The 15,116-nt window shown below is 39.4% G+C and overlaps 1 protein-coding gene across 3 annotated transcripts in view; it reads left to right on the top strand.

Moving 5' to 3' along the window:
• LOC125455096 (G patch domain-containing protein 2-like) overlaps window positions 1-15,116 on the top strand; it is a 255,807-nt gene that overhangs the window by 219,864 nt on the left and 20,827 nt on the right. For 2 of the 3 annotated variants that reach the window (XM_048536660.2, XM_048536658.2), the window contains exon 7: window positions 14,277-14,365. The exons of the other annotated variant lie outside the window; for it this stretch is intronic. In XM_048536660.2, coding sequence (XP_048392617.1) covers window positions 14,277-14,365 — 89 coding nt within the window. The remainder of the gene's footprint in view (window positions 1-14,276; window positions 14,366-15,116) is intronic. 3 annotated transcript variants of the gene reach the window in all.

Raw genomic sequence — 15,116 nt, 5'->3', positions numbered from 1 at the left:
ATGCACCTAACTATTGTAAATGTTAAGGACCACATCAGACCACCACCCCCCTCCAAATATATTAAGGAGCTAGCCAAGACCCTAACTTTTATATTTATTTTAAAGCAAGGGCAAAGTGCTGCGTTACAGATGTGATTCAATTGGTCCACCACTCGGCTTTGTCAAAATACTTCTTTTTCTTACAACGCGGTTAAAATACAGAAAAAAAGAATTGGCATAACTTTAACTCTATTGAAGTACCTTACAAGATAATGTATTATTTAACCACTGATTATCGCTTGTTTCAATATAGGCTGCACACCCTTTGGCAAAAATACAATTCAACAAAACAATTAGCATTCTCACGTGCTGTCTCTCTCCGGTCCAGAAGGAAAAAGCAGTCTTCTCCTTTTGATTTTGAAGAGAAACTTTCCATCTAAGACTTGCATCTAGCAGCTTTCAACAGCTAGCAAACCTTCAACTAACTGAAAGTAAAACTAATAACCTTCCCGGGTGTGTGTGAGCCCTAACCCCATCCACTCCTGTTTCTTTTGACTCAGTTAAAAAATGGACATGCAGGAAGATTTCAGAAGCTGTAAAGCAACTGCCTGTCTGAAGGAGATATTTGGTATCGCTGTGGGAACACCTCTCTGTAAGAGAAACAAGACAGAGTACATCTCTCTTAAAGGAGTGAGTTCATCGCATAAAATTCTCTCTGGTTCACTATTTTCCTTTGGCTTAAGAAATCTGCTGTCTGAGCACCAGGCCTGAGCTCCCCATGATTCGACACAACAGCAGTGTGGTTGATCATTAACTACCCTTTTAAAATGCCTCGAGAACCAGGTGTCATACCAAACTGTTCTGAAAAAGTCACAGAGGAATTACAGTTATCACAGAAACTGCGGTATTTGAAGGAGGCAGCTCATCACCACCTTCTCGAGAACAATTAAGGCTGGCCAGTAAATGCTGCTTTGCCACAAATCATGAATGTCATTTAAAACCTCTGTGATGTTCAATTTCTCAGAACGAGCATTCAGCCTTTCATTTGCATATGTAAATAGCTAAACATTTAATCAATTGGATCAATCAATTGCACGCATTGTATAGGCATAACATACGCATTGCAACATCTAATATCTAGCCCTTCATCTTCTAAACTGTATCTTGTGTCCAGATTTATTAGGATAAGAATGTACTGGGATTGAATTTTATACATAATTTAATTTCCAATGCTTCACCTGAGAATGAACCCAAAATCAAAGACTAGTCTACAATAAAATTTAATATAGCTTATTTATTGGAAGTTGCAGCAAGGGACTGAAGACCATTCTGCCTAAGGAAATCGAAATGCCCAGATTCAAAATAATTTTCTTAAGAGACCTGGACTGTTTTAGAACATTGAAATAATATAAAACCTTATTGTAGAAGTGGCTTTTGGCCAATTGTGTGCATTTCTGGGATAAAACTCAAACAGTACACTGTTTCAGATGCACTTAATCAATTAAGGCCTGCATTCCATTCATAATGTCTGGATGTCAGCTGCGATTGCAGCAGAGTTTTCAAACTCCATATTCACTTTCACAATTACCCTGGACACTTTATTCATTTAAGTTTAGTTTACTCAATTTTGTATTTTTTTTCCTTTCGTCTTTTGAAATATTTTTCTGAAGTTTACTGTTCCTGCCTTAACCTAGCCTGACATGGGTAAATGGTCTGACAAATCCTGCGTAAAGACGCATCAGACAATTGTGTTAGGGTTAGGTGGCTTCTCTGATCATTCTATTCCTTCCATGCAGACGAACAGAATCAAACATTTATCCTAGTGGAGCCATTAATAAATGTTAAATTTGCCACATTGATAGTACTCCTCCTTTACCTCAGAGCTCATTAGTTCAAACAATATTTCAGGATTTAGGGAGATGGTGTGGACCTTCCAGATTGATAAAATTGATAGCTATAATTCGTCACCAACTTCATTTTAATGTGTCAGGTTACTTGCACTGTGACTACTCTTTCTACCCTAATCCCATTTTTCAGTACTTGGCCCATAACATTACATAGGTTTCAAGGGACCATCTGAATACTTCTTAAATGTTGTGAGGGTTCCTGCCCCAACCCTTTCAAGTGGTGAATTCCAGAATACCCCCACACTCTGGGTGAAAAATCTTTTCCTCAAATCCATCACTATGTCCCTGGGTAATTAACACATTTAACTAAGGGGAAAAGCTTCTTTCTATCTACCTCACCTATGCCCCAATATGTTTATACATGAAATTAAAGGATACTAGCAGGAGGCATCATTGGTACATGAAGATTTTGTGTGGAGTTGAGATTAAGCCGGGACCAATGCAAACTCGAGATATGAAACTTTTGCTTGTTTGTTTGGCCCACAAGATTCCGTTTTGACCACACTTATATGTTGTTGCTTATACCCTAATCCCTATCTTTAGACAGGTAAGCTATAAGTCTCAAAATATTTGAGCCTCAATTCTCTTCTGTTGTGATAAAATGAAATTAAGTTGACTCTAAATGCTAAGAAAATGTTTCATTCATCATAACTACAAACAATATCTTGATTATGGACTGCCTCTTGAACATAAGTTATGGAGGGAATTCCACAATTTTGTCACAACAACCCTGAAGGAATATCAATATGTTTCCATGTAAGTTTCCTGTGTTTCTGCTGCCCCTGCCCTTTGTAATAGAAATGGTTGTTTATTTTAAAGGTGCATTCTAAGGTGAATTTCTGCCGTGCATCTTGTAACTGGTATGCACTACTTCTACTAAGTGCCTCCAGTGGAGCGAATGTTTTAACCCTTAACATACTTCATATTTCAAGAGAATTCAAGACCATTTTTCCATAGAAATATTCCATTTTATTTTAAGGCATTGAGTGTTAAAACAAATTATTTTTAAACATATTTAAGAAGGAAGACCAGAAGCTGCATACTTTTGCTTACTGTGTATGGAAGCCAGGCATTGACATTGTTATGCAGGATGATCATGAACAATGGAGTGTCATTTCCATAGACCCATAACCGTAGAGGCGTATAGCACAGAAAAAGATTCTTCAACCCCTTGAGTCTACACCAGTAAAAGGCAACTATGTAACTATTCTAACCCCATTTCCAGCACTTGGCCCATGGCCTTGCAAGCCTTGCCATTGCGTTTGTGCAACTAAATGCTTCTTATGAAGGTTTCTGCCTCCACCACATTTTACAGGCTGTGAGTTTCAGATTCCCAACGCACACTGAATGAATAATGTTTTCCTCATATCCTGCCAAAACCTCCTGCCACTTACTTTAAATCTTAGGCCCTTGGTCATTGATCCCTCCACTAAGGGGAAAAGTTCCTTCCTGTCTACCCTGTTTATACTCATATTTTGCACAACTCAATGATGACCCTCCTCATTCACTCTCTATTTCAAGGAAAACAATCTTAGTGTCTTCATTATTAAAACTCCACAGCCCAAGCAACACCCCAGTAAAACTCCTCTGCGTCCTCTCCAGTGAATCTCATCTGTCCTACAATATGGATTCTGGAACTGCACACAATACTGAAGCTGTGGCCTAACCAGCTTTTTGGCTTTGCTCCGATGTAACCTCCAGCTCTTACGTACACTGTCTTGGCTAATAAACGCAACAATACTATCTGCCTTCTTAATCACTTTAGGGACCAGTGGACATGCACATCAAGGTTTCTCTGATCCTCAGTGCGTCCCAGGTTTCTACTATTTATAATCTATTCCCTTGTCTTGTTTGCTGTACCCAAGTTCATCATCTCACACTTATCCAGACTGAATTCTAATCTGACCAGCCCCTCCATAGCCTCCTGTAATCTAAGGCTATACTCCTCACTTTTTAACCACTCAATCAATTTGCATTTCAGACCCAAACTTACTGATCCATCATCCTACATTCAAAATCCTTTACATACACCGCAAATGGCAAGGGCCCCAGTACTAATCCCTGCCAAATATCATTAGGTACAGGTTTCTAGACACAAAAACGACCATGACCATCACCGTCAGCTTCCTGCAACTCAGCCAATTTTGGATCCATTTAGCCAAGTTTCCTTGGCCCCCATGGGCTCTTACCTTGGCTATCAGTCTCCCATGTGTGACTTTTTCAAAAGCCTTGCTGAAATCTAAGGAGACTCTGAGGTTGTAGACATGCTCACCGAGCCAGTGGGTTTGGTTGCAAACAATTACCCTGCTAGGTAACATCGTCAATACGCCTCCAGTGAAGTTTTGGTGTTCAGTCCCACCTGTTATTTATGTGCCTTGCTTTGCTGGGGTGTACACAGGGTCTAGTTCAATGTGCTTGTTGATGGAGTTTCAGTTGGAATACCAGGCCTCCAGGAATTTTAAGAATTTTGCTCCTCTAAACATTTCACACTAATATTACCCCAGTTAATATTACAGAAGTTGAAATCCCATTCTGCCACTAACTTTTTACTTTTATACTTCTCTAAAACGTGAATATGTATCTGCTCCTCTGTTTCTCCCAGATCGTCAGGGAGCTTTTCGTACACTCCCAACAATTTAATTGCTCCTTTTTGGTTTTTAAGTTTTACCCATTTGGTTCCATTTGAGGAGACTTCCAATTTATCATCCCTCATTACGGCTGTAATTGATTCCCTGATTATATTGTGACACCCCTTCTTTTGTTCCTTTCACTGCCTCATTGTTTCATCACAAAGTTTCAAAATAAACATGGCATGGAGTTTGGAATGTTCTTTCCTGTCGAGGATTGCATTGGATGGAGGCAGCAGTTAGTTTAGTTACAGCTCTTCTGGTGTTAGCATAAAAAGTTGAAATTACACAGCAGTGATCCAGTCAATGGCTCATGCCTTAAGATCTTTCTGTGGTCCTGAGAAAAGATCTAAATAGCTGAACCAACGACTGCCTGGAATTTATTTCCCCAGATGTTATTCGACCCACTGAGTATTTCCAGCTTTCTTTCTCATTTTTGTTGCCATGTGTAAACAGTAAATTTTACTAAAAGGAAGGTTTTGTTGATGTGAGGATATTAGAAATGTTGATAAATAGTTCGAAGATAAAGTCAAGTGAAATATAGGGAATCAAGTATTTTTTTTTAATTTTGTAAGTAACTGACTGAAGAAATGCTACATAATTGAGGAGGAGACAGTAAACTGAAGCTCCCTCTCCCTTCTTAAGAAACATTAAAGGTTTCAGGGTAATTACAAAGAAGACCAAGCGAGTTCACCTTAATGTATTTGTCTCTAAAACAATATCACTAAAACCAATTATTTGGTCATTATATCACAGTACTTAGTGTGCACATTTATTGCTAGATTTCCTTACGTTACAAAGCGTAGCTTACATTTCAAAAAATGTTATTGCTGGTTGAGCATTTTAGCATATACATAAACATGCTTGTGACACTACCAAGTGCCTTTTGGAAGCTATGTATACTATATCAATTGCAGTGCCCTCATCAACCGTCTCTGTTACATATTCAACTATTTAATCAACTGAGTTAAACACAATTTTCCTTTCTCCTTCAACCTGAATTTCTTTAATTAATCTATATTTTTCCAAGTAGCTACTAATTTTGTCCCTTATTAACGTCTCTTGAAGCTTTCCCACACTGGGACACACTTTGAACAAGATTGCAACTTTTGAAATTTCCCACTGCTGAGTTAGCATCGCTGTGTCTAACAGGGATTGAGGGCTTATAACTAGTGTCTCTACAATTTCTCTTGTTAATTACCTCAATATCCTTGGATGCAATCCTGTGATTTATCAACTTTAAAGTACATCCAACATTCCTGATTTCTGCCCTTTATCAAATTTTAGCCCATTATATACATCAGCTACCTTCTTTTCCACAACCGTTTTTCCACAATCCTTTTCTTTTAGCAGCATCATCTTCCTTAAAAACAGGTATTCATTGAGTAGCTTAGCCATGACCTCTGGCTTTATTTCCCCTTTGTGGACTCTATTTACATCATTCTCAATGTGCTACGTTTTTACTTTTTATATGCAAACAGAAAACATTTATATTTGTGATAATAAAACGTGAGGCTGGATGAACACAGCAGGCCCAGCAGCATCTCAGGAGCACAAAAGCTGACATTTCGGGCCTAGACCCTTCATCAGAAAGGGGGATGGGGTGAGGGTTCTGGAATAAATAGGGAGAGAGGGGGAGGCGGACCGAAGATGGAGAGAAAAGAAGATAGGTGGAGAGGGTATAGGTGGGGAGATAGGGAGGGGATAGGTCAGTCCAGGGAAGACGGACAGGTCAAGGAGGTGGGATGAGGTTAGGAGATGGAGGTGCGGCTTGGGGTGGGAGGAAGGGATGGGTGAGAGGAAGAACAGGTTAGGGAGGCAGAGACAGGTTGGACTGGTTTTGGGATGCAGTGGGTGGGGGGGAAGAGCTGGGCTGGTTGTGTGGTGCAGTGGGGGGAGGGGACGAACTGGGCTGGTTTAGGGATGCGGTGGGGGAAGGGGAGATTTTGAAGCTGGTGAAGTCCACATTGATACCATTGGGCTGCAGGGTTCCCAAGTGAAATATGAGTTGCTGTTCCTGCAACCTTCGGGTGGCATCATTGTGGCAGTGCAGGAGGCCCATGATGGACATGTCATCTAAAGAATGGGAGGGGGAGTGGAAATGGTTTGCGACTGGGAGGTGCAGTTGTTTATTGCAAACCGAGCGGAGGTGTTCTGTAAAGCGGCCCCCAAGCCTCCGCTTGGTTTCCCCAATGTAGAGGAAGCCACACCGGGTACAGTGGATGCAGTATACAATTTATATTTGTGTTTAGGTTAGCTGCCAAATTCTTTTCATGTTTTCTGTTTGCTTCTTTTCTCACTTTGCCTCTGAACTTTAAGCTGGTTCTCATTCACATTTTTGCACAGGCATCCATCATCGAGAAAGCTCTGGCTCAGGTTGTCTTACCTTTTCCCTCTTCAGCAAATCTGAGTTGTACCTGAACAATCACTTCTTTAAAGGCAGCCTGTAGTTCTGTGATAGTTTTGCTTGCCAGCTTTTGATTCCAATTTACCTGGAAGTGATCCATTCTCACCCCACTAAATTGTCCTTTTTGTGAACTTCTCTTTATTCTTTTGTGTAGTTAATATAAACCTTTTACTATGATCACTGTATCTTAAATACTTTCTACTGGCACTTGATCCATTTGTAAAACCTCATTTCCCAAATCCAACAGTACCTCCTTACTTATTAGTCTGTAAACTTACTAACTGAGAAAATTCTCCTGAATGGATACCAAAACCTTTTCCGCATCTCCCTGCCCTTTACGCTATTACTGTTCTAGCCAACAATAAGATAAGTAGAGTCTGCTGTTATAGCAACTTTATAGTTTTTTGCTTCTCTATAATAATTTCCTTGCAAATTTGCTCCTCTATTTTTTCTCACTAGTTATTCATCTATCAGACACGCTGAGCAATGTGGCAAAACCTCAGTTGTTTCTTACCTCCGACTTAACAGCTTCGGCCTTTAACCCCCCCAACGCCAGATGGACTGTCCAGGATAATATTTTCCTTAATCAATATAGCTATCCTTTCTCCTTTCCTTCCCTATCTTTCCTGAACATCTTGGGCTATAATTTACTAGCCCCAATAGTAAAAACTCGCTAGTAAAAAACATGCACTCAGAAGTCTAGTTTCCATTTCCACCCTCTCATCCATTCTTGAAGGCAAAGCATGGAGTAGGACCTCGATCTTGCCTGGTCCTTTTATAGCAGGAAATTAAAGCCATTGTGGGCTCATTAAAGGCCAATTTCCAAGAACTTTTCAGATTTTCAGGGATGAAACTGGACCTTAGTAAATGTTCGCTGTTAGACCAGCTGCTGGGACACTTTGACAGCCAGTTGTGAAAAAGACTGTGACTCTTTGGGCAGATTATTACAAGCATCAGTGCCGTGATCAGCAACTGACTTCTGCAGAATCATCTAAGTCATAGATGCCCTCTACCAATGTCAGACAACACAAAACCTCATGGAGAAAGCACAGACTCAAAGGGCACTGAGTCAGGGGCCTAGAGCAGTCAGTAATGCCCTGTAATAAGGTCTTAGACATTGTTGTGATTGGTTGCTTCTTCTATTAATTGGTCATCAGTGGCTTCAATAGAACCAAGGGCAGGGGGACATCTGATGACTCTCCTACTCTCCTGTAAAATGTCTGACATATTGAGTATGGGGGAATATGCCACCTTCTTGATTTTACAAGTGCCCTGCCTTCAAACTTGCCAGAAGGAGAGCGTAAACTCTAGCCCCATATTTCCATTTGGCTAATGCTTTCTGCAAATGTTCTTTCATACTGCATATTCAAGAAGAGGCGATGGAGGTGGGAGTGGGTAAACTATTGTTCAATGATTTTGAGATTGTAGGGGAAGGTCATTGAATTGATCATTAAGAAGGTTATAACTGGGTATTTGGAAAATCTCAATGTAACCAGGAAGAACCAGCATAGTTTTGTGAACGGGAAATCATCTCTTAGAGGTTGGTTTAATCTGGAGTTTAGAACAGTGAGGGGTGATTTGATTGAAGGGTATAAGAGCCTGAGTGACCTTGATAAGGTTGACTCAGGAAGGATGTTTCCTGTTGTAGGTAAGCCCAAAACATTCTTCTTATGTAAGGGAGTCAGAGGTTGTACAAAATGCAGAAGAATGGGATAGTGGGAGATATAGCAGTTTGGATCGGAAATTGGCTTGCTGAAAGAAAACAGAAGGTGGTAGTTGATGTGAAATGTTCATCCCGGAAACCAGTTACTAGTGGTGTACCGCAAGGGTCGGTGTTGGGTCCACTGCTGTTTGTCATTTTTATAAATGACCTGGATGAGGGCGTAGAAGGATGGGTTAGTAAATTTGCAGACTACACTAAGGTCGGTGGAGTTGTGGATAGTGATGAAGGATGCTGTAGGTTGCAGAGAGACATAGATAAGCTGCAAGAGCTGGGCTGAGAGGTGGCAAATGGAGTTTAATGCAGACAAGTGTGAGGTGATGCACTTTGGTAGGAGTAACCGGAAGGCAAACTACTGGGCTAATGGTAAGATTCTTGGTAGTGTAGATGAGCAGAGAGATCTCGGTGTCCATGTAAACAGATCCTTGAAAGTTGCCACCCAGGTTGACAGGGCTGTTAAGAAGGCATACAGTGTTTTAGCTATTGTTAATGGAGGGATCGAGTTCTGGAACCAGGAGTTTATGCTGCAGCTGTACAAAACTCTGGTGCGGCCGCACTTGGAGTATTGAGTACAGTTCTGGTCACCGCATTTATAAGAAGGATGTGGAAGCTTTGGAAAGGGTGCAGAGGAGATTTACTAGGATGTTGCCTGGTATGGAGGAAGGTCTTACAAGGAAAGGCTGAGGGACTTGAGGCTGTTTTCGTTAGAGAGAAGAAGGTTGAGAGGTGACTTAATTGAGACATATAAAATAATCAGAGGGTTAGATAGGGTGGCTAGGGAGAGCCTTTTTCCTAGGATGGTGACGGCGAGCACGAGGGGGCATAGCTTTAAATTGAGGGGTGAAAGATATAGGACAGATGTCAGAGGTGGTTTCTTTACTCAGAGTAGTAAGGGAATGGAACACTTTGCCTGCAACGGTAGTAGATTCGCCAACTTTAGGTACATTTAAGTCGTCATTGGATAAGCATATGGACGTACATGGAATAGTGTAGGTTAGATGGGCTTGAGATCGGTATGACAGGTCGGCACAACATCGAGGGCCGAAGGGCCTGTACTGTGCTGTAATCTTCTATGTTCTATGTTCTAACTATGCTTGCAGCTCACCAATCTTATTTACGACACCTCATGTGTTCACCCACGTGTACTTTAAATCTAATTTGGAACTTATTGCATTCCTTCTTACTCTGACTCCACCTAATACACTCTAATTATTGGTTGGTAAGCTGAAAATGGTCCAGGTAGGCTTCAATGCCTTGGAATGTCCAGTGTTCCCAAGGATGAGCCATCAGACTGTTCAAAATGTCAAAGGTTATTTGTGTTCCCTAGGCAATATTCTCCTTTCTCTGTCTTTATACTTCCAGTGATCATAATGCTTAGATTACTCTAGTTTGGACTAAAATAATTGAAAGATATATATTCAAAGACATTTCTTTAACTGCCACTCTTACATTGATGAGAAGTAGTTTCAGGTGTGCTACACGAAAGACAACAAAATAATTCAGTTGTCAAATTTGGCACCTTAGTACGTAGCTGCTACAAGTCCAGCGAGATTACATTGGACAGCTTTGCGGACTTAAAACTTTTTTATTGCATAATTTTAATGTTAGGCAAAAATTGGATATTCTTACTGCTTTGTTATAATATTTGGAAAGTGTAATGCTTTGTGAGTGCATCAGAAATGCATATCATGGACCTTTGCTAATACTGAAGCCAGTCTGATTACAATCAGTGTTCAAAATAGGAATTTATTAGCTGTATCAGAACTGACAGCATAACTATAACCTAAACCAAAGTAGCACATATTAATCTCTGAGAAGAGGTCATACCTTTCAAAACCATTAGTTAAAACATAAAATTGATTTTTACTTTGTCGCTGATGTAAATTAGTTACATTCAAGTTTGTTGTTCGAAGGTAACTGTGTTTATACTGTACAGGATTTTCTACATCATTCAAATAAGAAGAAGGTGTTGTCAAATACTCCCATGCAATAAACATATGTATTTCCCCTGAAATTATTGGATCAAATCCATCATAGAATTGCTGGAAAGATGGCCTATTATAAGAAATGATTTAATGAGCAGAGTAGCCTGTTGTTGTTTAATGTTTTCTTGTGAACTGCACAGCAAAGATTTCAGTATAACATCATCTCCACCCCCCACCCCCGAGAGATTGTGCCTCCAGAATGTTGATCAATAATGTAAGGAGAAGCCTAAAGTTAAAAAAAGGGAAAAATTGTTTGTTAGACTCATAACGGCTTTTAAGTTTGCTAACATTAGAAGTACAATGATAGAGGTAATGTGGGTGCAAAATTGGCTAATGAATAGAAGGCAAGAAAGTAGTGGTAAACAGTTGTTTTTCACCAGCATACAGTGAGAGCCAGTGATGGTCCTTAGAGGGTATTAGGACCACTGCTGTATTCATAGCCCAAATCTTCCATTATCTGAATAGTTAGAGACCATGCTTACCCTGAAAGAGGTTCTCGGGACTTCTCAGAACTCTACCATACACTTTGACACAATATCTGCCAACCTACTTCTCACCCAGAGATAGCAAGACCCGCAGATGCTGGAGTCAGATTCAACACAGTGTGGAGCTGGAAGAACACAGCAGGTCAGGCAGCATCAGAGGAGTAGGAGTGTCAATGTTTGAGGCTTAGACAACAGTTCACTCCAGTGCTAACTGCATGGCATGCTGGACCTCTATTGGGATGGACCCCACAACAAAAGTCCAACTTGAAAAATCCTGGAAAGGTTCGTGGAAACCTTTCATTTGAACTAGATTGGAAATAGCGATTCCAGTCTAGATCAGAACAGTTAAGCCCATATATTTGAATTACCTTAAGATGGTTATGTAGGACATGATTGCAAAGTTTGCCGATAAAATGACACCTGCAATTGTAGTAAACATGGTGGAGGATTTTAACATTTCAAGAGAATGTAGACAAACTTCAGAGTTGAGCAAATTTCCAGCAAATGTGATTTAACGCAGAGAAATGGAAAGTGATACATTTTGTTCAGAAAATTTTAGAGCCTGTTTATCAGCAGTTTTCAAAGTTATGATGAGATTTGGTAAAGTAAAAAGGAATAGTTGTGTCTGGTTACAGAAGTGTTGGTAGTCAAAGTAAATAGATTTAAGGTGATTATGAAAGAAGCCAAAGGCAACATAAGAAGACATTTTACTTGACCCAGAACCTTGTGATCTGAAATGTACTGCCTGCAAAAAGTTGTTAAGTAGATGCAGTACTTGAAGGCAAAAAGAAAGGCCCTAGGGCACTGGAGAAGTAAGAGAAGTGGATTTTGGTCCGTAGGTATACTAAAAAAAAACTGACAGACATGTCGGGCCATTAGGTCTCTTTTGATGCTATATTATTCTTTGATTTTATGGCTTGCATCGACTTTATAATATTAATTATGTGAATAAAATGTATCTTCTTTCCCCTTATTCTATGCAAGGAGACAACTCACATTCAAATAGCCGATTGGTACTCAATGCTGCACACCTCCTCTCCAGATATAGCCTTCCACAGATGTTTGATACCTTCCACCCATAACATACCAGTTCAGCTTTGTTGTTGGGGTTGAAATATGTAAAATGATTGACATTGAAATTTATCCTTTGCCATTATTGTGAAATACACGGTAGAAAGAGAGAGGTGTTCTTTTCATTAGAAGGAAGACTGCCCTAAAACTTAAAGGGGCATGTTTTCAGAGATTCCTGCAGGTGTTATATTGTTCATAGCTATGACTCATGATAATTGGATGTTCTTAATCATCATATATGGTTTACAATAGGCTGCCTTTTTATAATGCAACGTTGTTTATTTTAAGAATAATTTAACAGGGTTTCAATGTATTTTCGTAATATTACGCACAAGCACTCCTTTTGTCATTCTCAAGAATAATAGGCTGGGTTTAGTCATCACCCCTCCCCGCCCCACCGCCCCACAACCCCACCATCCCACCAGTGGATTTGAAGGTAAGGGACTCATTAAATCCAATGGGTGTATTGCTCGCTGCCATCCCACCTGCACTGCATCACCTAAATTATACCAATGCTGACAGCCAACAGGTCAGTTGAGGCCCTTCAGTAGCTGCTGGTGGGCAGGGGGTTGGGGACCCTCCTTTACAAGCCCTCTTGACCTTGAGAGGCAGAAATCCCATCTCCGCTCTATTATTAGCCCATTAGTAAGGGAGGTAGTTGTGGCGAATCTGGTACCTTGTGTAATTCAGACGTCTGCTTCCAAGTTGTTATCTTGCATGTATTTTAAGCTTCAAAATTGCAGAAGTTGTCTTTGGTGAACTGGAATTTCAAAAAACTTAATAAAAATGAGATGCTGGAAATCTAGTATTTTTATCATTAAGAATTGATTTATCGATTACTTTTAGAAATTTCTTTTGACATTTTCTCTCATACATGTTAGGTGAAGCATAGGTTTCCAACCGGAAGTGTTACGATGTTTTGATCTTGAAGCGATATTTTGTAGTTAGCAAGGCCCGATCATAAGGATTGATGTTAAATATCAAAGTACAAATAAAACTTACAGGGGGCCTTCAGCTGACATTAGTGTAAAAGAAACTCACATTTATTTTGTATCTTTCAAAATTTGGGTGAGTTAATAAATAAAAGAACACTTCATTGTAGATGAATAGCATTTGAAATGTGCTCCTATAAAGTTTGTCTGTAACATTTTCCACCACTGTATCCAGTTTAAAAAAAGTGTAACATGCTAGTATTTGTTTGAAAACGAGAAAAACAAATCCTCCAAAATTATAATTGTTGACAATTGTGATTCAGAAGCATTTCATGTTATTAAAACATATACTTCTTGCTCTCACCTTGTATGATGATCAAACTAGTATTCCTTAGAAAGATAAATGATTCATTTATGCTGATGGAACGAGGCTGCCTTTCAGGCTGTCATTGATTTTAAATTAAAAAGTAACTGCTGTGTTCTACATGAAGAGTGACAACAATAACAAAGTAGTCCTTACTTAGTGTTATTTGTTGCAAGTATAGCATGTCTTTCTATGAGAAAATAAAAGATGCCTGAGTACCTTAATCTCCGTGATCAATAGTGTAGATATCTCAATGCAGCATAACAGATAATCAATTCTTTGCAAAATTACTGAAGCAAAGCTCTCTGCTAAGCCTGTACCTTGGGTGCTCATGGGGTCTTCAGGTTCAATTGGAGGTCTATCTAAAAGATTCATTTCAATTTTTGCCCGTTTGTGCGTTAATGAATGCGATGCTGACAGTGAAGTATTAGTGGCCAATTGAAATCTCAGCAACTGTATTGTAATCCCTATAGATAATTAATCTCCAACATTTGCCTGTCAAAGCAGTGCTGCTTGATTTTATGTGGAGCTGGAAAGATTGCCAGTTTTGAAAATTAAAAAGCATTCCTTTTATATTATTCATTCTGGTAACAATTTATGATGCAGCTTGGCTGCTGAGTAGTTGTCCAAAAGCATAATTATGTTTTGATATAAACAAGATTGGTAGCTTTATTATGCAGCTACATCTTCATTGTGGGTGTTTTGATTCAGCATTAGATCATACAGGCTTTTTGTTTGTATGGAGACAGGCAGTGGTATTTTGTCCCAGTTAATAACTTTCTTTGATAATTACTTGCAGACAAAAAAGCATTCATTTCGGATCTCTGTGTACAGGAGATATCAAACGTAGAAGAAAAGCAGCACCTCACCCTGGACCTTCGACAGCAGGTACTGTGCGCAGCATAATAAAATTGAGGCATTAAAACTTGCTAGAGATGAAAAATAATACAACCATTTTAATGGACTATTTATCTTAATAGTTTAACCTAGGAAGTTTCTATGTGTTACTTTCTATTGAAGTGTTTGCCACACTGTAGAGGAGATTAAATCATAACACTGATTCTGTTTGCAACATAATTTGTGAAAATATTTGTCATCATATTTTCAGCATTATTACCCCCTTTATGTTTTACACCTGTCTTTTTCTCTGTCTATAGCAAAGAAAACAGATCACACTCATCAAATTTAAAGCAAACAATATGGAGGTCTGTCATATTAGCTTAAAGCAAGCTAACTGATTGTTTTGCCCTTAAACATACACATTTCCTTTAACTCAGGTTTCTGAAAGCACAGAAGCTGATTGTTGAACATAAACCATCTTGTCTAGGCAGTGTACAAAACCCTACATGGACTGAAAGAAATGTCGTTGCATCAACACGTAGCTGGTCACTTACTGCTAACTCTGCCAGAAGGTTAATGCCTTGTTATCATGTAGCCATGGCATTACTTTCATATTATGCCAGTTAACCGTACTAGTTTTATTAAAAGGGAAAAGCAAATTTGAGTGTTGTCTATTTGCAGATCAAAGGTTGGCCACCTGAGACACTCGTAGCATCCAAGTACAGGCCAGAACTCTGAGGTATCTGAACCCATACAACATCAGAATCATTTTGAACTTTTTGAATATTGCTGAAAAAAG

Source organism: Stegostoma tigrinum, chromosome 9, assembly GCF_030684315.1.
Source record: "Stegostoma tigrinum isolate sSteTig4 chromosome 9, sSteTig4.hap1, whole genome shotgun sequence".
Lineage (NCBI taxonomy): Eukaryota > Metazoa > Chordata > Chondrichthyes > Orectolobiformes > Stegostomatidae > Stegostoma > Stegostoma tigrinum.
The sequence above is the reverse complement of the archived record's forward strand: the minus strand, read 5'-3'. Positions and strand labels throughout refer to the sequence as shown.